Source organism: Anopheles coustani, chromosome X (genome assembly GCF_943734705.1).
Source record: "Anopheles coustani chromosome X, idAnoCousDA_361_x.2, whole genome shotgun sequence".
In the NCBI taxonomy this organism is placed as follows: Eukaryota; Metazoa; Arthropoda; class Insecta; order Diptera; family Culicidae; genus Anopheles; species Anopheles coustani.
This window is the reverse complement of record NC_071290.1, coordinates 1,427,005-1,447,281: the sequence shown is the minus strand read 5'-3', so window position 1 is coordinate 1,447,281 and position 20,277 is coordinate 1,427,005. Positions and strand designations below refer to the sequence as shown.

General features: G+C 47.4%; 5 protein-coding genes across 6 annotated transcripts; 2 read left to right on the top strand and 3 right to left on the bottom strand.

The window, feature by feature from the left end:
- The first annotated feature begins 9,331 nt into the window (after positions 1–9,331).
- On the top strand, positions 9,332–11,813 carry LOC131269752 (exostosin-2). Of its 2 annotated transcripts, XM_058272261.1 has the most exons (4): positions 9,332–9,710; positions 9,753–9,989; positions 10,062–10,389; positions 10,462–11,813. In XM_058272261.1, the coding sequence occupies exons 1-4, from the start codon at positions 9,436–9,438 to the stop codon at positions 11,731–11,733; spliced, it is 2,112 nt and encodes a 703-aa protein (XP_058128244.1). In that variant the 5' UTR covers positions 9,332–9,435; the 3' UTR covers positions 11,734–11,813. The 2 variants fall into 2 exon arrangements, with proteins under 2 accessions (XP_058128244.1, XP_058128243.1); XM_058272260.1 differs by having other exon boundaries at positions 9,332–9,989; positions 10,062–11,813.
- Positions 11,814–12,776: 963 nt separating this feature from the next.
- On the bottom strand, positions 12,777–14,980 carry LOC131269755 (translation initiation factor eIF-2B subunit epsilon-like). The gene is made up of 2 exons (XM_058272263.1): positions 14,842–14,980; positions 12,777–14,773 (listed from the first exon to the last, which is right to left on the bottom strand). The coding sequence occupies exons 1-2, from the start codon at positions 14,938–14,940 to the stop codon at positions 12,884–12,886; spliced, it is 1,989 nt and encodes a 662-aa protein (XP_058128246.1). The 5' UTR covers positions 14,941–14,980; the 3' UTR covers positions 12,777–12,883.
- A 634-nt stretch (positions 14,981–15,614) lies between these two features.
- Positions 15,615–17,740, top strand: LOC131269769 (fez family zinc finger protein 2-like). The gene is made up of 6 exons (XM_058272282.1): positions 15,615–15,726; positions 15,822–16,091; positions 16,157–16,673; positions 17,001–17,126; positions 17,207–17,429; positions 17,500–17,740. Exons 2-6 carry the CDS (start codon positions 15,942–15,944, stop codon positions 17,738–17,740), a joined length of 1,257 nt encoding a protein of 418 aa, XP_058128265.1. The 5' UTR covers positions 15,615–15,726; positions 15,822–15,941.
- Positions 17,741–17,769: 29 nt separating this feature from the next.
- Positions 17,770–18,942, bottom strand: LOC131269776 (prostaglandin reductase 1-like). Its single transcript, XM_058272291.1, has 2 exons — positions 18,756–18,942; positions 17,770–18,673 (listed from the first exon to the last, which is right to left on the bottom strand). Exons 1-2 carry the CDS (start codon positions 18,859–18,861, stop codon positions 17,778–17,780), a joined length of 1,002 nt encoding a protein of 333 aa, XP_058128274.1. The 5' UTR covers positions 18,862–18,942; the 3' UTR covers positions 17,770–17,777.
- On the bottom strand, positions 18,922–20,193 carry LOC131269774 (prostaglandin reductase 1-like). Its single transcript, XM_058272289.1, has 2 exons — positions 20,126–20,193; positions 18,922–20,053 (listed from the first exon to the last, which is right to left on the bottom strand). Exons 1-2 carry the CDS (start codon positions 20,127–20,129, stop codon positions 19,023–19,025), a joined length of 1,035 nt encoding a protein of 344 aa, XP_058128272.1. The 5' UTR covers positions 20,130–20,193; the 3' UTR covers positions 18,922–19,022.
- Positions 20,194–20,277: the final 84 nt, after the last annotated feature.

The window sequence follows — 20,277 nt, the reverse complement described above, 5'->3', positions numbered from 1 at the left end:
ATTGAATATCTGGAAAAGAGTCGGTTGAAAGATAGAGAAAGTAAAGAAGAAGATTGACACGTTTATAATTGGATCGGGTGCGATTGCAATGCAATTAACAACATAAGCTTTGAAAAGCAAGCTCATTGTTTTTGTTTTTAAATCATCGTTAATTTAGTCTTAAGCTCACACTATTTTGCAAGATTTTCCATACATTTTGCAAGCTTCCAGATACGATCCAATCGGTGAATCGGCTCTGATCAATGTCTAATTATAAACTTCCGATGATCCGATCGACCAAAGTTCATACCTAAAAAGTTCTAGGCTAGAGCGGAGCAAATCTAATGATCATATAGAAGTTTTTTATGCATATGCTTTAAAAAAACATTGTGGCAAGAGTTGCAATGCAATCATTCTATACAATAATTTTCCTATGAATTGGTATTCAAGTTTCTTAGGTTAACGGTCAACGATTTTCGGTTAGAGAAACAGGTTTTGCGCTTATACTTGTATAGGATTATTTTGATCAAAGAACGCCTTCAAAGATACACCAATCACCTACATGTGGACCCAACTTTACTGAATGTGACTAATAAAACCAACACGAGGAGCTTGGCAAACGTGAAATCAATTTAAATCATTCACTTTTTTCATACATAAGTATTTTCATATTGCTTTTTACATCCACTTTGGGATAGGAAATTTAGAATATAACGTAGAGTCATCTAAAAGTGTTTCTACAGTTTTCAAAATAAGCTATCAACGAACATCAATCGTTTAGGAAGTATTCCGTAGTTGTACATGTGGTGGAGTTTTTGGGATTTATTTATTTCAAGTTTGGTTTTAGCTCTTCTGTTGTTGTTGTTGTTTTTGCGTTATACAAACACCTATCAGAAATCAAAAACCATAAACCAAACAAACACACTCATAAGTGAGAAACATATGTTCTTAAAATGTTAGAGACTTTTTTACTTTTACTTTTACTTTACTTTACTTTTACTTTTACAAAACAAGGATGGGTGGTCAAAGGGTTTCGAAAGATAAATGAGGTCAACGATTTATCTTCTCAAAGCTAACTAAAGCCAAATTACAAATGAGTTCAAATTAGACTTCAGTTTATATATATAGGACTGAATAATACTAAAACTAGACGGTCTGTTCATACTGTTGTAAACAAGTCCTATAAATAGGGGTAATATTTAAGGTAGAAAGAGGATTAATTAGCCTGCTTTCATGCACGAACATTGCTTTGATTAACGTCCAAAGAAGTCCCATTGTCCAAAGAAGTATGTCAATCATCAGCATCTGGTGATAGAGCATTTTTTTCATCCAACGAATGACAATTTAATCTCTTCATCAACTCGATCGGTTAGATAACCATCGCTACAGCAGCTCAGCTTTGGCCTTATAACATTCAGCGAGGCAAACCATTCCGGCGTATTTTGTAACGTAACTTTGTAAGGTTTGTTTGTTCAGGTGCACCTTCGCCAAACCTTCCGACCTTCGGCTTCAACTTACGTTTACTTAGGTGGGCTAGACTCTTGTAGTTTTTTAGGTCATTACCGCGTGCACAGAGAACTTTTCCAAATCCACTGCAAAACGCGTTCGCCCAAATCGCGATGCGGGGTGGTGGGAATTCTTTGTGGACTGGATTCCAATTAATTTCCAGGATACAGCCGGGTATCAACAGTCCCGGAGCGTCAGTGCTCATGCAATGGCGAGCGGGCAGGAAAGGCGGGCGCGGGCAAAAGGCTAGCGAACCAAATTGCGTACGACATTGTTCGAGACGAGCGTAATCTAGTTTGCTATTTTATAATTAAGCATATGTCGTGAGAGGTCGATGCCAGTGCCTCGTTGCCGTAATCGACGGCCATGGGCGCGTGATGATGTTGTGCAAACGGGTCACAGGACGTGTGTGTTCTGTACATGAGCGTATAGTATCTGGCCTGCGAGATAAGCTAGAAGAAAGCCTTATCTATACGCATCGCTGTACCATGGGTACAGCAAGAACTGGTTCCGGTGGTGCCAAGCGGGATCTACTCGAACATGGTTTTGTATTTCCATACATCTAAGGTTCATACCTGGATGGTTCAGTTGACCTGGTCGGTACGGGCTTAGAGTGTATACCGAATCAACTCAAGTCACCGGTCCTCCTGCAGGAATTTTGCATAGGATCCAAGTTGCACATGCTGGTTGTTACCGGAAACGGATCCCGCATCACGTTCCTTTTATACCCCTGTGTTTTCTGCACGGTACACGCTGCTCTATGTTTGATCCCAAATCAGCCCAACAATGGTTACCCAGAATTGGGGACACTACTGAGCCACCCTGGGCGGCCTGGTTTTTTGATGAGCGAACAATCGGGCAAATTTGTCCCCGGAAAGTCGAACGAAAACGGCCCGGCTCCTTACATGCCGTTTTCCGATTGCCATTCGGTGGCTGCAGCCGTAAAGTATAGTAATTGGAGTGCACTATGGAGCGAAAAGAGCAAATTGCCGGGATAAAATTCAGAATCAAATGTTTTGCAATTTTTTCATTGTAATATCGTGTAATACTATTATATTACACGAAATTATGATGTTTCGGGACAATCCCGCCAGGTGGCGCTGCAAAAACCTCATATTTTTGGAATTTTCTATGGGTGCATTATTTTTTAATTTTTTTTTTTATACTAACTTAAAGATTTTTTAAAGTTTGATATAAAACAAACTAAATTTACTACAAACTTCCATTCAAAATATTGTCATCTGGAATATAATTGATATTCAAAGCATCTAACGCGGACATAACGTCTCCTAACGAAGAGCTACTATCTGAATATTCTGAACTTGTACCATCATCTTCTTGGGTTTGAATTGGCAAGGGACTGTTACTATTTGAGGAGCTGTAATCTACGAAGAATGTTTTTACTGCGTCTGGGTATGGAATTTGTTTTTTATTTTTCAACGATTTAGCCAGAGATATTGTTGAAATGTATGGATCGGATGATTGTAATGCTCTCATAAAAATGTCTTTAATATTGAATTCTCGTGACATTTTACGGGCGTGTTCTCTTCTATCCCTTCTGTATATTTTATTTCTACCTTCTGCTGCTTCCTCTCCTAAGGATCCCAATGGAGCTGGGGCATTTACAATGATTTCACCTACATGCGCAAGAACTTTATGGACAGTGGAAGGCATTTTGTACCAATTGTAATGATGTATGTAAAACTTGTATGTATCTTTGCAATATAGACTAATAGTTTTTGGATTTAAAGGCTGTGAACAGTTGATGGCTATTAAAATATTTCGAAACCTTTCTATGAGTTCTGTTTCTATTTGCAAAATATCGCTCAATTTTTCTATGTTTGAAAAAGCCCGACGACAAACATTTCCCGTCGTACTATTTCCACCCATTTGCCTTGGTTCATCTACTTTTACACCAAATTCCTTGTACATCTTTTCCAATACAATTTTTTTTCGATCATTGTACATGCTTTTAAAATTTTTAGTAACCTTCCATTTTTTAAATTCAATTCTGTACGAAATGTGAAGCAAGCATTCGAAAAATCTGATCCAACAGTGCAGTGGAGATATTCCATAAGATAAATTCTCAGGAGTTGGAATAAATCCATTTTCTAAGTGCTCTACACTGTTCATTTCGGTTGGTTTTGCACCACATATACAACATGTTTGCATAGATAGAGTGTCGGTTAAATATGCCAAAATTTTTCCATCAATTAAACTCATGTAAAATGAATAGTTTACCGTCACATTACTTGTTTCATTTAGCTGAATTGTATAAGGAACTAACCTGGTTATTTGGCTTTTGATTTCGTCTACTGTTTGTAAAACTTTTTCTTTTGACTCTTTCGCAAACTCGATCACAATTGGCCTGCAAAACCTAACACTTTGAGGCATCAAGTTTATCCAGATGATATCTGAATCGTCACTGATGAACGAAAGACGGATAGGCGTTAATGCCGATACTAATAAATCACTGTCTGATGCAGTATTTTCTCCGGAACCATGAAGCGGTTGATTGTAAATGCTGTGTCCACTAGATCCGTCAATGCCCCACGAGCACAATAATACGACGCTTAGTGAATCACACAAAGAAGATGAAAGGTGTCGCAAGATTTCTGCCTTTTGTATTTCAATTATTCTACACGCAGTGTGATTAACCAACTCTTGTAGATTAACTTCAGCTTTTGTTTCACTAATAGAAATAAAATCTTCACTTGGTGCGCAGGTTTTTTTAAGTTTGTTGATTTGGTAATATGACGGAAAAACTTTTTTTGATACTTTATGCAAATCATTATACTGGGATTTTGAGAAACTATTGTCTATAAAACATGCCAACGCTTCTTCGGCAGATACTAAAACATCACTTTTGGTTGTCATTGGCATAACACTTGAAGGATTTTTCAAAAACATGTCTATCATACTCATCAGCCTTAACTGCTTTTCTTTAAAAGCTAACAACCTCACTGAGTATAATTCCTTTTCGAGATTGCCGTTGATATCTGTCTCTTTGGCCACACTTCGACGTTTATTCCTCACGCAGAGATCATTAAACTCTTTTTTTGGCCGTCCACGACTTTTGTTTTCCGTATAGGCACTAATGTCAAATGGTTTGTTCAACCAGATTTTCGAATCCTTTTGAAAATTCTTCGAGTTTCTAGCACATTTCTTCAATCTAGCCTTGAAACTTTTTTCCAGTATCATCAACTTATTAGTCACTTTCAATTTATCACACGGTTTGATGCTTACTTTACTTTCAATGAACTGTAAAGCATACCCAATGTTTTCCTTGCAAGAAGCATTGTTTTTCAAAACGTTTATGATATCATTGATTATAAAGGAACCCATCGTGAAATTATTAAATCAATCTCAGATAGATTATTTACTTGAAAACTAAAAAAACGTTGTTCGTTCTCCAAGGAGCTTTCTGACAATTGGTGTTTATGCTGTTCAAGGTAAAGCTTGAATGATGTTTTTATAAACGAACGTATGTTATATATGTATCTTTTCAAATGCATACCGCTATGGTATGCCGTTCGAAGGTCAAAATTTTAACATCTACCTTAGCTGTTACTGTATGGTTAGGGTATATTGTTTTCAAAAGCAAATATTATCAAATATTTGTGTTCACTTCTATGAGTTATCCACCCACAATTAGCGGCGTTTTACCATTAGGGTAGAAAAAGAGTGACAGGTATATCTACCCAAAATTCACGGCTTTTACAGGTAAGGGTACAAACAGAACAAAGTGTTAGTGTAGGGTACATTTATTATTATTTATTATTTTAGTGTAGGGTACATTATTCCGAGGAATTTTGGGTATAAAAAAATGGGTTTGTGAGCTGTAGAACAAGTAAAAGCGACCTGATACATTCAAAGCAAACCAAACCAAGTTTCATTCTTTGCCAGTGACTTGGCTTGTCTTTCCCCTTTTATGTGATGTTCAATCACTACCCTGCTTCACATTTTTCATTGAATGAGAATTTCAAATTTGAATGCATTGAATGAGAATTCATATTTCTTACCACACATGATGCTGCATATGGCATGATGGAGGCGCCTAGTAGCTGATAAACTATAAGCTTCACATCTAAAGTACAGAATAACGTAAAGATGCGCGCGTATGCGCAAAAAAAACTATCATTTATTGTTACAAAACATTCTAGGCTATAAGTGGGTATGCATCATATTACAATCTTTCGCAATCCTTAGCGATGGCATAAGGTTAAAAACAGAAAATTGAAAAATTTTCCGGGAGTTTTGCGAAACAATGCTTAATATTTTGTGACATTCAATTTCAATTAGCTTAAACTGTCAATAATTTTAAAGCATGATAATAAACCTTTCCAAAACTGTGCTTGGAATCCGATTCCGACCATTATTATAGGAGTTACAGACCTTCAAAGTTGATGGATTTTTTTCAATTTTTCACGCAATATTTTCACAAATCTTGACTTTGAGAGGCTGTTTCTCAGAACCTGGAAGAGCAGAGGCTCTAGTTTTTGGGTCATTTCTTAGTTTCATCTTGTAGTTTAAGAAAACATGTCTCTTTTTTCTGAAATCCAAAAATGAATTTTTGATTTTTATCCCGGCTTCGCTCCATCGTGGAGTGGTCGGTAAGCCATGCCAAGCTCGAAATATGTCAATACGCCAAAAAACATTCAATCATACACTTTTGGGACGCTTCTCAGTATGCGAAAAGCTGGCAAAACGGCGGAGGGCGAACGCTTGTGGGTAGTTGCGGCGCACTCTTCGGTACTACTCCAAGCATTCCAAGCACCAACTCCAACCGACCAGGACCTCAAGTACTAGGGCAACGCAAGAGTCAAAAGTACGAGAAGAAAAAGAGTGCTGTAGAAGAAGTAGTTCGAAAAAAATATAATAGACAGTATCCTCGAAACGGTGGCGTCCTTGCTTTGCTTACATACCAAGCCCGACTCTATGTTCAACGCTGTACAAGCTCCGCCTCATTTCGTTATCGTGTGGGACCACACCAAGTCGATATACACATAAACAAACACATACATTATCACAATCAGGAGGTAAGGCTATCCTTCGTACATACCGACTTCGGTTCCAGGAGTTCCGGCGTTGTCCTATGTCGATGAGTTTATTTACGACCTCTCTGTAACGACGGCACGCGATGGGCGGATGGACCGGTTGGCTCCCAATGGCCCTGTGACTCGAAGCGTGTGTGAGTGGGAGACTAGGCCAGCCCGGACGCCGATGGGTGGGGTCTACGTCCTGCGTGCCGAGTCAGCGAGTCGGACGATTTCCGGCGCTCTGATTCGCGGAAATGCGGCGCACGCGCACACAATTATGTGGAGTCCCGACGGCGAAACGGACGAATCAGCGTTATCCTTGCCGGCGACTGGTGGTCCGACGATCCTCGGTCGTAACCGGGCTCCGGAAATAGAACCGGGCGTTGCGAAGGCGGCACCGGCCCGGTTAAAATCGCCGGATCGCTGGCCTGGCCGTGATCGGGCAGTTCTCTCAGGGCGCGGTACATATGGCGTTGAGTACATAGCTCCTGGCCAGCTACAAGCTATAACGAGCTATGTTGTCGCCGAGGTGCTCGGCTAGATCGGCGTTTAATAAATCTGAAAAATGAACCTCTCCACCTCGGAAATGCACCGAACCCGGAGCCGGGGGGATGCGCGAGTAGGGTTCGCTGGCAAGCGGATCGTACGAATTTCTTTGTGCCCCAAAAGAATGCCTTTGTTGTTCCGGTTTTTTCCTCCGGCAGCGGCCTACGACAACGAAGGCGGAAAGGCGTAAACCGCCACCGTGCAACTACTACGACGTGCCCGAAATCTACTATTCACTTCCCTTACCCGGGGACGCGATATGACTATTTATGGCAACGGTGGCAAACGCTACAAACTTGCAATCACGACACGTCCTCGCAGCAAACATTCGACACTCCCGACTATAGTCCCACCGATAGTAAATGTTTAAGAAACGCATAGTTAAGGCCACTGTGAACACTTCGATGAGCTCGTAAAACACAAGAATTGTTGAAAACTTATTGAAACAACACGCGGTAGCAAAAATGGACGCTAATAGTAATGTTTACAAGCGCGCTTTTGTTGATGACGTTTGTGTCCGCTAGGACTCAAAGTTACTATATACTTATACGGGTTGCATCCTCATAGCATTTGTAGTATTTGTTGCCGTGGTTTGCATTGCAACCAGAATTAGTCGCATTTTTCAACCATGGTTCCCTTGTTCAGTTTGATAAATACAAAATTAGCTCCTACATTAGCTTATTATCTTGCACAACACAGCATTATTATCATAATGGGTTACTCAGTTGTTTACTCTGCAAATGAGGAAGGACTGATGTGAAAACAAGCCATGTTTCATTTCACATAGGCTATGTCAGAAATCTTCAGAAAATGTGAGTTTACTATGCAATTGATAGAATATAATCTAAACCCTCATGGAAAATCATACATGTGTTGCGAATCAGAAACAGGATAGTTGCTTTGCACAATATTGACAAACGATTGAAGGGAAAAAGCCATGTTTACAATTCAAGTTATAATTGGATGAAGACATGTTGATCAACGCAACATTGTCTTATGTGGGAAGCTAAAACTAAATGGCTAAGAAACTCGTCTTATTGCAATGGTAGCATCATTAAGGAGAGACCTTAAATCAGAATCCATCCCTAGTGTAGATTAGAGTGCATAATGTACTAACAAAGTTGCATCCTCTGTCGAAACAAGGTTGTGATGGTTGTGATGGGTGAGATGGTTGTGAAAGGATTCCGATCAGAAGATATGAAATTTATTTAATTTAATTTATTATTATTTTATTAATTTTCTATTCTACTTCGGAGTCTATATCAGCGTAAGAGTTTTTGTGCAGTATAAATATAAAAAAGGCACTTTAATTTGCCTTAAAGATTTTAGCAAGACTGGGGTAATAAATTAACAACAAAAACATCTCTATGTTAAACTGTATCTTTGCGGTAAATGACGAGAATGTAAAATTCATTTTCCTACACAGAAAAACAGCTCACATTAGATGCTTGGAAACTAATGATGATCTTGGGATCTGCAGTATTGGAATTTCGATGTATCTCATCGAGTAAGCCTAGGATGAGTTTATTGTAACAAGGTATGGTACTGAAGCACTGATGTTGAAATTCGTAACATGAAAAGAAATCTTCGTTTTCACTTGATGGCTGTCTAATTATTCAATTTGACACTGGTGAGGAAGGTTGTTTAGTTGTTGCAAGCAGCTATAACAATGAGATAATATTACCTCATTCTAATCAGGTCATTATGCAATAATTTTATCTTACGAACAGGGAGTTGAACATTTTGAATCGGAAAAAGAAAAACGTCTCCTTTCAATAATGATGTTAATTTAACGAGTCGTCGGCGACGCATCAAATTTATCTTAAGATTGTAAGCATTTGCCGTTTACGAAATGTGGAAAACGTAAAGAAAATGTCTCCGATTCGATAAGTATAACTTGGCATCCAGCGTGGTCGATTCGTTAGCTAAATAAGGCGATAATAAAACAAGCAAAGAATGTTGTAATGGAAACAAATAAATGTAAAAGAAAACGATAACATTTTCGTTCCGCTAGAACGAACGCAACGGTTGGTTCAAGTGCACGTGCGGACAGTTTGTTTGTTGTTGGACGTTTGTTTTCGTTTCCCAGCGCCAGACGGCGCCCACGTAGCACCCACTGACAGCTGCGATGATGCGCTCGTCGACGAACAGTGTGTGTTGTGACGTTCGTGCCCCCCTGTCCCTTCGGTGCAGTCGTCTCCCGTACCATTTCAGCATTGCGTTTCGTTTACCATTCTGCAGGCGTAGCGTAGCGAAAAACGGCGACCTGTTTCTCCGTTCGATCAAACCCGGCCGCGAATATGTAAGCCGAGTCACGAGTGGCGAACCACCAGTGGTGCATGGAACGCAGCAATCGGGCGCAATCATGACGCTCCCAGTGAAATACAGTGCCATAAAACCGCCGCCACCGTCGTCGATGAAGCTGCTGGACGTGAATCGGTATGTGATAGGGTTCGTGCTGGCGCTCTTGCTGCTGGCGCTCTGGTTCGGCGGCGGCACCGGCGGCGAGGCGGGCGGCGAACGGCTGTCGCTCGACCTGGCCGACATCCCGCAGGTGGTGCTCGACAAGGAGGCGGAGCTGGCGCGGGCGCGCAACCGGAACTGCTCGTACTGGGACTGCTTCAACGTGTACCGCTGTGGGCAGCGGTCGGTGGCCAGCGGGTTTGGCGGCGCGGACGGCAGCCAGGAGCGCATCTCGATCTACGTCTACCCGCTGAAGGAGTACGTGGACGCGGACAGCAAGCGGGCCGCGTTTCAGCTATCAAAAGAGTTTCACACGATCCTCAAAACCATCGTCAACAGTCCGTACTACACGTCCAATCCGAACGAGGCATGCCTTTTCATGCCGACGCTGGACACACTCAATCAAAACCGCATCGATACGACGCTGGTGGGCAAAGCCCTCGCATCGCTACCATAGTAAGTAACACACACTCCTTGGTTCATGCCGATGGTTAACGTCCTCTGTTTCACTCGCTGCTCCGTTTTCAGCTGGGAGAACGGGGAGAATCATCTCATCTTCAACTTCATCGCCGGCTCCAAGCCGGACTACAACACGGTGCTCGATGTGAACACGGACCGTGCCATAATCGTGGGGGCCGGCTTCGACAGCTGGACGTTTCGGTCGGACTTCGACCTTGCCATACCGATGTACAGCCCGGTGCAGGAGCAGAGCCGACCACGGAAGCCGCCGGAGCGCACCGTGCTGCTCGTGTCGGCACAGCTCAACATTTTCCCGCGCCAGTTTCGCATCCTGCAGGAGCTCACCTACGACTACCCGAACGATATACTGCTGCTGCAGCGCTGCCCGACGTCTACGGCAAAGTCGGCCGACGAAGCGTTCGACGGGCAGCGGCAGCCGTCGCTGGTCGCTGGCGAAACGCCCGAGCAGAAGGACATCCGGTGCAACTTCCCGCAGGGCAACGAGTACGAGTATCCGTCCGTGCTGGCGAGCGGGACCTTCTGCTTGATAGCGCGAGGCGTCCGACTCGCCCAGCCCACGCTGCTGGAAGCGATGGCGGCTGGCTGCATTCCGGTCATCATGGCGGACAATCTGATATTGCCGTTCAGCGACGTGCTCGACTGGGAGCTGCTTTCGCTGCGCATCTACGAGAGCGCCCTGCACACGGTCGTGCCGGTGCTGCGCTCCGTGTCGGCGCAGCGGGTGCACGAGATGCAGGCGCAGGTGCGGCTCGTCTACGAGCGATACTTTTCGTCGCTCGAGCGCATCGTGCTAACCGCGCTCGATCAGCTGAACGATCGCATCTTTCCCCACCGGAGCCGGACGTACCTGCACTGGAACGTGGCGCCGGAGCGGCAGGCGACGCACAACCCGCTCTTCCTGCCGCTTATCGCGCCGAAGGCGCACGGTTTCACCGCCGTCATCCTCACGTACGATCGCATCGAGAGCCTGTACATACTCATCCAGAAGCTGGCGACCGTGCCGTCGCTGCAGAAGATACTGGTCGTGTGGAACAACCAGCGGAAGGCGCCACCGCACCCGTCGCTCTTTCCCAAGGTGGGCAAGCCGCTCAAAATCATCCAGACGTCGGCGAACCGGCTGTCGAACCGGTTCTACCCGTACGAGGAGATCGAAACCGAGGCCATCCTCACGATCGACGACGACATCGTGATGCTGACCGCCGACGAGCTCGACTTCGGCTACGAGGTGTGGCGCGAGTTCCCGGACCGGATCGTCGGCTTCCCGAGCCGGACGCACGTCTGGGACAACGCGACCGGCCGGTGGCGGTACGAGTCCGAGTGGACCAACCAGATCTCGATGGTGCTGACCGGGGCCGCCTTCCACCACAAGTACTGGAGCTACCTGTACACGAACGCGATGCCGGGCAACATCAAGGAGTGGGTGGACGAGCACATGAACTGCGAGGACATCGCGATGAACTTTCTCGTCAGCAACGTCACGAAGAAGCCGCCGATCAAGGTGGCGCCGCGCAAGAAGTTCAAGTGCCCCGAGTGCACCAACAACGAGATGCTGTCGGCCGACCTCAACCACATGACCGAGCGGTCCGCCTGCATCAACCGGTTCGCCGAGATCTACGGCACGATGCCGCTCCGCACGGTCGAGTTCCGCGCCGATCCGGTGCTCTTCAAGGACAACTTCCCGGAGAAACTGAAGCGCTTCAACGACATCGGCAGCCTGTAACGGATGCTCCAGACCAATCACATGTGCGCGAGGACACAACAGTCATTTACATTCATACACACACCGACACACACACACGTACACTTAGGTGCAATATTAAGAAGAAATTTTTACGAGCGAATGACGCGAGCGGACGGCGAACGTACTGTATAATTCTAGGTTACGGTTGGATTCTAGGTTTAGGTGTGCGAGATTAATGCGTAATGCGAGATTAATGCACCACCCAGTGGCCCCTCGATCGTACGTCCTTCGATACACTCTGGTTTGGTTGTTTTGTTTTCTTCCGTCCTCGTAGGGTTAGCAGAGAGAAAAAAAAACCGCGCGGCCACAAACCGTCCTTCAACCGACGACACTGCTTTTGACCCACCATCAGCTGCATTTGAACGATACCGCTAAGTTCTACCAAACCGCAAAGGGGTGGCCATGTGATGTTAAGTTCTTTTGCTTAGTTTGTGCGCGCCCACAATTGGATTGCGCGTGAAAAATACTCGCCATCATCAGACATCCGCATCCGCAAATTGTTGTAAGGAGAAGAACGTTTGCAAACCACGTTTGAGGAGGCTTGCGGGAGACCGTTTTCTACAACGAACTGTTGTTTTTTTTTTTTATAAAAGCTTCGTTCACGCCAAAGTGCAACGCACAGTGAATGCCATCAGTTTCATACTCCGTCTAATAGCTTAAAGAGGGCGACCGAAGGACGCCGTACATCAACACGCTTAGCTCGTTTGAGATGGAGGATGGGGAAATAGAGAGACATTTTATATAACGCTTATTCGTCAACGAATTCCAGAGTCGATACCATACAACCGCACTCCAACACAACCACCACACCATAAGTCAGTAGTTTAAGTTCAAGATAGAGAGATAGTATAACGTTTAGTAGGCAGCTGGAACGGAAACAGACAGCGCTCGACACGTCCAAGCGGGAACGGGTTCCGATTCCGGGCTGGACTTATTCCATTTTTTCGGTACGTACATCGAGGGGGTGCCACTGTATAAATAGAGTATAAATAAAGAATAATAAAAAAAAACGTAAGTCGATAGACCCATCAGCGAATTTTGGGCGGGAAAACAGTACACGGAGGTGGATGAATTTATTTGTACCGAAAGCTAGATCCTTCAGCGGAAGGTGTGCGGACGCGTAATCTTCCTAATCCTCGTCGTCGCTTTCGTCATCGCTGGACTCGTTGAGCCATTGCACAAACTTAGCGAGCGTGCTCTTGAGCGTCTCGTCCTCGACGCCATCGTACCAGCGGATGATGACCTCCTCGCTCACCAGATCGCCCTCGTAGAGGAAATGGAGCAGCTGTACGATTTTCGCGCGTATGATTTCGTTCGACTGGCACATCTCTTCGAACGCCTTCAGGCAGTCGAGCATGGCGTCCTTGTCGCGGATGTAGTTGTGGAACACGATGCCAAAGTACGCCAGCAGCTTGCGCAGCGTGCCGACCGCGTTCGTCGCCACACCCTCCTGCACGACCAGGATCTGCAGGATCGCTTTCACCATGTAGAAGTTCACCTCGCCGAGCGACATGTTGTACGCGTAGCGGGACGAGTTGATCTCCAGTATCAGGTACTCGGCGTTGGTCTGCTCGGCCAGGCCGCGCTTGAGCGATTCGACCACCTCCGAGAGAAAGATGCTGGAGTCCTCCTGCACCGGGCTCGGTGCCCCGCTCGGCCCTTCATCATCCGACAGCTGGTAGATGGACGGGGAGTACACCGAGCGCAGCGGAGCGATCGGAAGTGGTTGATTGAACATTTCGCGCACCTCGACGTCTTCGTCCTCGTCCTCGTCCTCGTCTGGCTGCTCTTCCGGTACCGTGTACGCCCGCTCTGCCAGCTTCTGCGACGCACCTCCCCACTCGTCGTCTGGTTTGTCCGCCTGGATCAGAACCTTTGCCACGGTCATGCCGCCCGGTAGCTCCACTCGCTCGCCTAGCACCGCGCCATCACTGATGTGACAGCCGGCGCCCACCGAAGCGCCGCTGGCGATGACGCAATGATCGAGCACGCAGTTATCACCGACAGTGGCACCGTCGAAGAGGAAGCTGTTCCTGATGCGACACTTACGCCCAATCTTACAGCCACGACCGACGACCGACTGGCGAATAGAAGTGTCCTCCTCGATCGTACTGTTCTCGGCCACCACCAGATCGCCGTCCAGCTCGCAGGACCGGCTCAGCCCGACGTTGCGATGGCGATAGATGTTGTTGCGATAGTACTTATAGTACGGACACACCTGACTGATGGCCATGTCCGGCACTAGCGGGTACACCCAGCGGTTCATCACGTCCAGCGAAACCATGTGGTACGTCTGCCAGTTGCTTACCCGCATCGCGTACTCCTCCCGGCCCAGCTTGGCCACGTAGATGCGGCTGTTGAGAATCTCCTCGTTAATAAGCACTCCGTTCACGAAGTCGTCGCGCGAAAGAAAATCGAAGTTGTCCGCGAACAAAGGCAACGCGGCGTGGCTACAGATGGCGATCTGCGGATCGAGCAATCCATGGCTCACGGTCACGTTTCGGTTTGCAACGAACAGCTCCAGCGGTAGCTCGAAGTTGCGCTCCCTCTGCTGCTGCTGCTGCGTTAACCGCTGGTGGTAGAGCAACCGGCGAGTCGAGCTGTCCGTCACGATCATTACCTCGTTGCCGGTGCGCAGCCCCTGCACGGTGTCCTTGTACACCACCGTCATCGCCGCACCGCGATCGAGCTTCAACAGGCGCTTGTGCTCCTCGAGCAGCGACGTCAGGTTCGCGTTGGTGACGCTGTCCACGCCCAGCAGGATCACATTGCCCCGAATGATGTGGCGCGCCTCCAGATCGCGGAGCGCCTCGCCCAAACACCGGCACGACTCCGAGCTGATGGTCGTGATGATCATGTTCATCGACCAGGTGCACTTTTCCGCCTGCCGTTGATGGATGAATCGTTTGACTTCGTTGCTCTGGTTGCTGCAAAACACGATCACTTCCTCCACGCCATGCCGATTCAGCACCTCGAGCGTGTACTCGATCAGCGGCACATTGACCAGCGGCAGCAGCGCCTACCGAAGAACCCAGGAAAACCCACACAACAGTCGCAAACAGTGGAAAATCCGCATCGCAAACTTACCAACGGGCACGCGCTCGTAAATGGAAGAAAGTTGTCATTGTAAGAATCGGCTATTAGAATAGCCTGCACGATTTCCTCGTTCTCGATCGATTTACTCATGTTTCCCGTGTGATGGAACGTTCACAACAACGTTGCAGGCTTCGAAGCAGCTGATCCAGGTTTGTTTTGCAAACCTGCGCAGTGAGTGGTGGAAGAAACAACTCGGATTCGGAATTGGGAGGGTACCGGAACAACCCCACTTGTTTGTTTACGAAACATGAAACCAATCGTACTTCTGTTCCGTAAAAATCGATGCACTTTCGAACCGGCTTCTTTTGTTTGATGCAATAACATTTTGTAGCTCACTTTTCTCGAATATCTAATTTATTTTATCTTTTATTACGACTGACCATGGTAATGAATGTCATGACAGTTCGACATCGACATCTGTTTGACAGTACGGTATAGAAGGCGATTTGACAGTTCGATGATATTTCGTAGTTCACAATAAACTGCCATTTCAACAGTACCGCTTGCTCATATAAGCTATATAAAAATACAAAATATTCCGCTGAAATCCACCAGTACTTATTCATCAAATAGTGAAGGCTTTCGATTGTAAAAGGTTCGATTTGAAGAGATTACTATAGTCACCTTGATTCAAGTTCACGCGAGTGAACCCCGTTCGACATCGAAAGCTGTTTGACAGTTCGATGATGTTTAGTAGCATCGTTCGCAATGTACAACATGGTACACGGAACCGCTAGCCCATATACCTGGCTATAAAAGAAACAAAATATTCCGTTGAATTCCTCCAGTGCCTCTTCTTTTAACAGTACCGGCTTTTCTCAAGTGTAAATAAGCTCGAATTCACTCAGAACGAAGTAGAAACGGCGTGAAAGCATTGTAAGTATGGAAGCAGATTGACTGCCTCCGCCTGCGGTCCAAACAACAATGTATCTACAGTTCATATTGTTGTTTCAACATTTCTTTTGGCACAGGATCATGCGCAATCACGGAAGGAAGTTTTTCGTGCAAAACACGAAACCCCCGCTGGAAATGATACTGTATCCAGGCATCCTTGAAACCTAACCTTATTTCGTGCATGCATCTCGCGGAAAATGGAATTCCCGAACTGCAGGAACGCGATCAACGATCCCAACCAGTGCCGCTTGTGTATGCGAGTGTGCGAGGACAATTTCCTGGAATGCATATTCTCCGACAAGGAGTACAGCATTGCCCATCAGATATTCGAATGCACATCGATACGTGTAAGTATCGCCTTGCGAGTTTACGTTAGCCGCTAAACCTAATCGGTGTTCGCCGGTTGTTGTAGGTCACCAAGCAGGACAACCTTACCAAAATTTGCAAAAATTGCGCCTCGCTGCTCTTCATGACGACGGAGTTTCGCAATGCCTGCTTCAAAACAAACCGCCTGCTAATGGAAGATTTCGTCATCCTGGAGCTGGGCGACTGGGCGACAAATGCCAATCAGCTGATGCTGAAGGAGTGCGAAAATTTCATCGTTCGGCACAAGCAGCAAGTGGACTACTTGTACTCCAGCATCGTAACAGACAGCGAGCAGTGTCTGGAAGGATCATTGGAGATCGGTACGGAGCTGTTTCGCAGCGAAAGTCAGCAGGCTGCCGACCAGCAAGCGGTCGAACCTACCGGCCGGCACCAGGTGGTTGCAACGCGGGAACGGATCGTGCCGGAAGAGCCGGATCCGGAAATTCTGATGGAAATAACCAAATTCCTCGAAGAGCAAACACCCACCGCCCATGAAAACCAGCTGGGGCGGGTACAACATGACCAGCAGGTGGCTTCCATCAATAATGCAAAGGCGAATCATTGTAGCTTATGTTACATCGAGTGTAACTCGCTGCTGCAACGAACGCACAGACAAGATGAGTTTCTACGGGCACTTAAAGTGATCGACACGAATTCTGGCGCGGGATTTATCTGTGAATGCTGCTCGCTAATTTTAGATGTGATTGATTATTTTCAAAAGATGCTGTTTCTAGCGCATCAATTGTCGAAAAGCGAGCACAAGGACACCCAATGGGTCACGGCAGATAGCATAACAGAAGATGTACGTTCTTTACTGAACAAAATGAAACTGCAAGTAGAATCCTACAATCAAACGGTATGTGAAGAAACTGTTCCGGTACCAGTTAAAGCGCCTTCGCCGGACAACGCCATCGGAAGGGATAAAAAAAGCTATAAGCGCTACAAGATCACGTGCCACATTTGTGGCAAGCAGTACGATAACTGGAAACTTCAAACGCATCTCAACGAGCATGGCAGTAAGATCGATTTGCTTCAAGCATAGTTATGTTTGCTCAGTCGCACCATTTTCCAACAGTTTCCCTCTTTCGCCATTTAGATATTCGTCCTTATGCCTGTGATCATGAAGGGTGCAGCAGCTCGTTTACGGGCCTCGTGCTGCTTAATCGACACAAGAAACTTTGGCACACGGACTACTATTACGCAGCGTGCAGTGTGTGCGGTAAGAAGTGCAAAACGCAGGGAATTTATCAAACGCACATATCCTACCACGAGGAGCCTAAACTACCCTGTACGGTTTGCGGCAAACTGATGCGAAATAAGTAAGTGCCTTGCTTTGCTTTTTGGTTTGATTGACCAAACTTTTAAACGTAATTTTTCCTTCACCTATAGACGAGCAATTTGGAAACACATGAAAACGCACAGCAACGATCGGAAACACGTGTGCAGCATATGCAACAAAAAATTCACCATCGCCTACACGCTACGGGTGCACATGCGAATCCACACCAACGACAAGCCCTATCCGTGCGGCAAGTGTGAGAAACGGTTTCAGTACAAGTGTCTGCTGAAAAGTCACTATCAGAAGAATCATGGCGAAGAGTTAAGCTCAAATAAGACTGATCCAAAGTAGAAGCCCCAGATCAGATATTGCATGGCGCCTTTTCTTTTTATTGTACTTTGATCACAGCCTTACCGACATTGTCGCCCTTTAGCATACTGATGAACGACTTAGGTGCCGTGTCAAACCCTTCGTAGACGGTTTCGCGTGCCACGAGCTTACCTTGCTTGATCCACTCCGCCATCTGCGTGATGCCCTCCATCCAGCGGTTCAGCCAGCGGAATACAACGAAACCCTCCTGACGCAGCTGCTTCGACACGAAGTCGCGCTGTGGGTCGCTTATCAGGCTCGGCTGCTCGCGATTGTAGCTTGATACCGTGCCGCACACGGAAATGCGCCCGAACAGATTCATGCGTTCCCGAACCATCTCGGTCAGCTCGCCGCCCACGTTATCAAAGTAGCAGTCGATACCGCGCGGCGTCGCCGCCGCCAGCTGCTCACGCACCGACGCATCTCTGTAGTTGATTGCCGCGTCGAAGCCGATCTCCTTCAGCCAACGCACCTTTTCTTCCGTTCCCGCGAGTCCCACCACATGGCAACCCTTAATCTTCGCAATCTGCCCCACCAGGCTGCCCACGGCACCGGCGGCTCCACTCACGACCACCGTTTCCCCCTCCCGAGGTTTGCAAATCTCCAGGAACCCGAAGTACGCCGTATTACCCGAAAGGCCCAGCGCGCCGAGGCCAAGCGCTCGCGAATGTCCCTCCAGACTGGGCACGAGGTAGGGCCGGTTGTCCTTTTGCTTGTCGGGGTTAAGTATGGCATGCGTGCACCAACCGATGCGGGCACACACGTACACACCCGCCGGGAACTCGGCCCGGTTCGACTGGAGCACTTTCGCAACCGCCGTTCCAATGATGGGGCTACCGACCGGCAGAATGCCGAGTTGCATGTACCCTCGCAGGCCCGCATCGAGGCTGAAGTATTCGGTTTCGACCAAGAAATCTGCAAGATAGTGCCGCGAGGAACTGTTTGTATGCAAAGCAACAGCAAAACCAACATACAAAGCAAAACAAACTCCGTTTACCTCCGTCCTGCAGTGCCGGCAACTCTTCGGTTACGGTTTGGAAATTGGTCTCCTGAATTTCTCCTTCCGCTCGCTTCGCATAGATCCATTTGCGGGCGGAAACCATGATGTGTGAAACTGAGGGAATGCGGTACGCACTAGAAAACAACCAACTAGCAACTGATGGTGGCGAGCAACTTCGCTTTATTTACACATCGTCGAGAGAGAGATTAACCATTTTGGCGTTTATGCTTCATCACTACCACACGCGCATTCGTTCGCTATCTTTTACACCTTCACGACCGCTTTGCCCGTGTTGCCTCCGCGCAGCATATCGATGAACGCATCGGGCATCTTATCGAATCCCTCGGTGATCGTTTCCTCGTACCGTAGCTTACCCTCCCGTATCAGCCGCAGGTTGGCCTCGATGCCCTCCATCCAACGGTCATTCCAGCGCCACACGAGAAACCCTTCCATGCGCAGCTGCTTGAACACGAACTGCCGCTGCGGATCGGTCACCTTCGCCACCGACGTGTTGTAGTTCGAGATGGCCCCGCACACCGCAATCCGGCCGGCTACGTTCATCTGCTTGATGACGGCCTCGCTGATTTCCCCGCCCACGTTGTCGAAGTAGCAATCGATGCCACCGGGGGCCGCCTTCTTCAGGTCCGCGTACACGTTGTTGTGCTTGTAGTTGATGGCACTGTCGAATCCTAGCTTCAGCAGCCATTCGCACTTTGCATCGGACCCGGCCACCCCGACCGCGCGGCAACCCGTGATTTTGGCAAGCTGGCCCACGGCACTGCCGACGGCTCCGGCCGCCCCACTCACCACAACCGTTTCGCCCGGCTTGGGCTGACACAGCTCCCGCAGCCCGAAGTAAGCCGTATTGCCCGGCATCCCCAGCAGCCCGAGCCCTAGGCTGGTCGGGAGAGTGCCAAAGTCGGGCAGCACGTACGGCTTGTCCTTCTCCACCTGGTCCGGATTGCACACCGTGTGCGTACGCCACCCGAACTGGCCGAAAATGGTCGCCCCGATCGGAAAGCGCGGGTGCGAACTTGCGATCACCCGTGCCACCTGGCCACCGATCATCAGCGAACCCTCCGGATAGGCGAGCATGTACGGTCGCATGTACGGGTCGACCGAGAGGTACTCGGCCTCGGCCAGAAACTCGCCCTCCCGTAGCGCTGGAATGGGTTCCGTTTCCAGTCGAAAGTTGGCGTGCGTCGGCTCACCCCGGAATGTTTTGGCATAGATCCATTTTCTGGCTACCTCCTGGCTGCTGTAGAAGCGTCTTGTCAGAATGGTTAGCGATGCTTCTAAAACGGAAATCAAAACGAAACAGAACAGTTCAATTGCCGGTAGGGCCACAGAAGGGTTCAAAAGCGTACTCATCGTGTGCGATTGAAGAGCTCGAGCGATACTGTTGGTAAACAAACTCAGCTGTGTGCCGGTCGATCGTTTCGAATGTTACGAATGCGAACTGAATCGTTGAACCGCCACGTTGGGAGACTAGTGCACTCGAGAGCTGATAAAGTAAGAT

Excerpts from the sequence above, each read along its gene's own strand:
- LOC131269755 (XM_058272263.1), bottom strand. The coding sequence starts at position 14,940 with ATGAGTAAATCGATCGAGAACGAGGAAATCGTGCAGGCTATTCTAATA. Across the intron at positions 14,774-14,841 it reads TTACGAGCGCGTGCCCGTTG|GCGCTGCTGCCGCTGGTCAA; the intron begins GTAAGTTTGCGA and ends GTTCTTCGGTAG.
- LOC131269776 (XM_058272291.1), bottom strand. The coding sequence starts at position 18,861 with ATGGTTTCCGCCCGCAAATGGATCTATGCGAAGCGAGCGGAAGGAGAA. Across the intron at positions 18,674-18,755 it reads GCCGGCACTGCAGGACGGAG|ATTTCTTGGTCGAAACCGAA; the intron begins GTAAACGGAGTT and ends ACTATCTTGCAG.
- LOC131269752 (XM_058272260.1), top strand. The coding sequence starts at position 9,436 with ATGACGCTCCCAGTGAAATACAGTGCCATAAAACCGCCGCCACCGTCG. Across the intron at positions 9,990-10,061 it reads GCCCTCGCATCGCTACCATA|CTGGGAGAACGGGGAGAATC; the intron begins GTAAGTAACACA and ends CTCCGTTTTCAG.
- LOC131269769 (XM_058272282.1), top strand. The coding sequence starts at position 15,942 with ATGGAATTCCCGAACTGCAGGAACGCGATCAACGATCCCAACCAGTGC. Across the intron at positions 16,092-16,156 it reads TCGAATGCACATCGATACGT|GTCACCAAGCAGGACAACCT; the intron begins GTAAGTATCGCC and ends CGGTTGTTGTAG. Across the intron at positions 16,674-17,000 it reads TAATGCAAAGGCGAATCATT|CGCCTTCGCCGGACAACGCC; the intron begins GTAGCTTATGTT and ends TACCAGTTAAAG.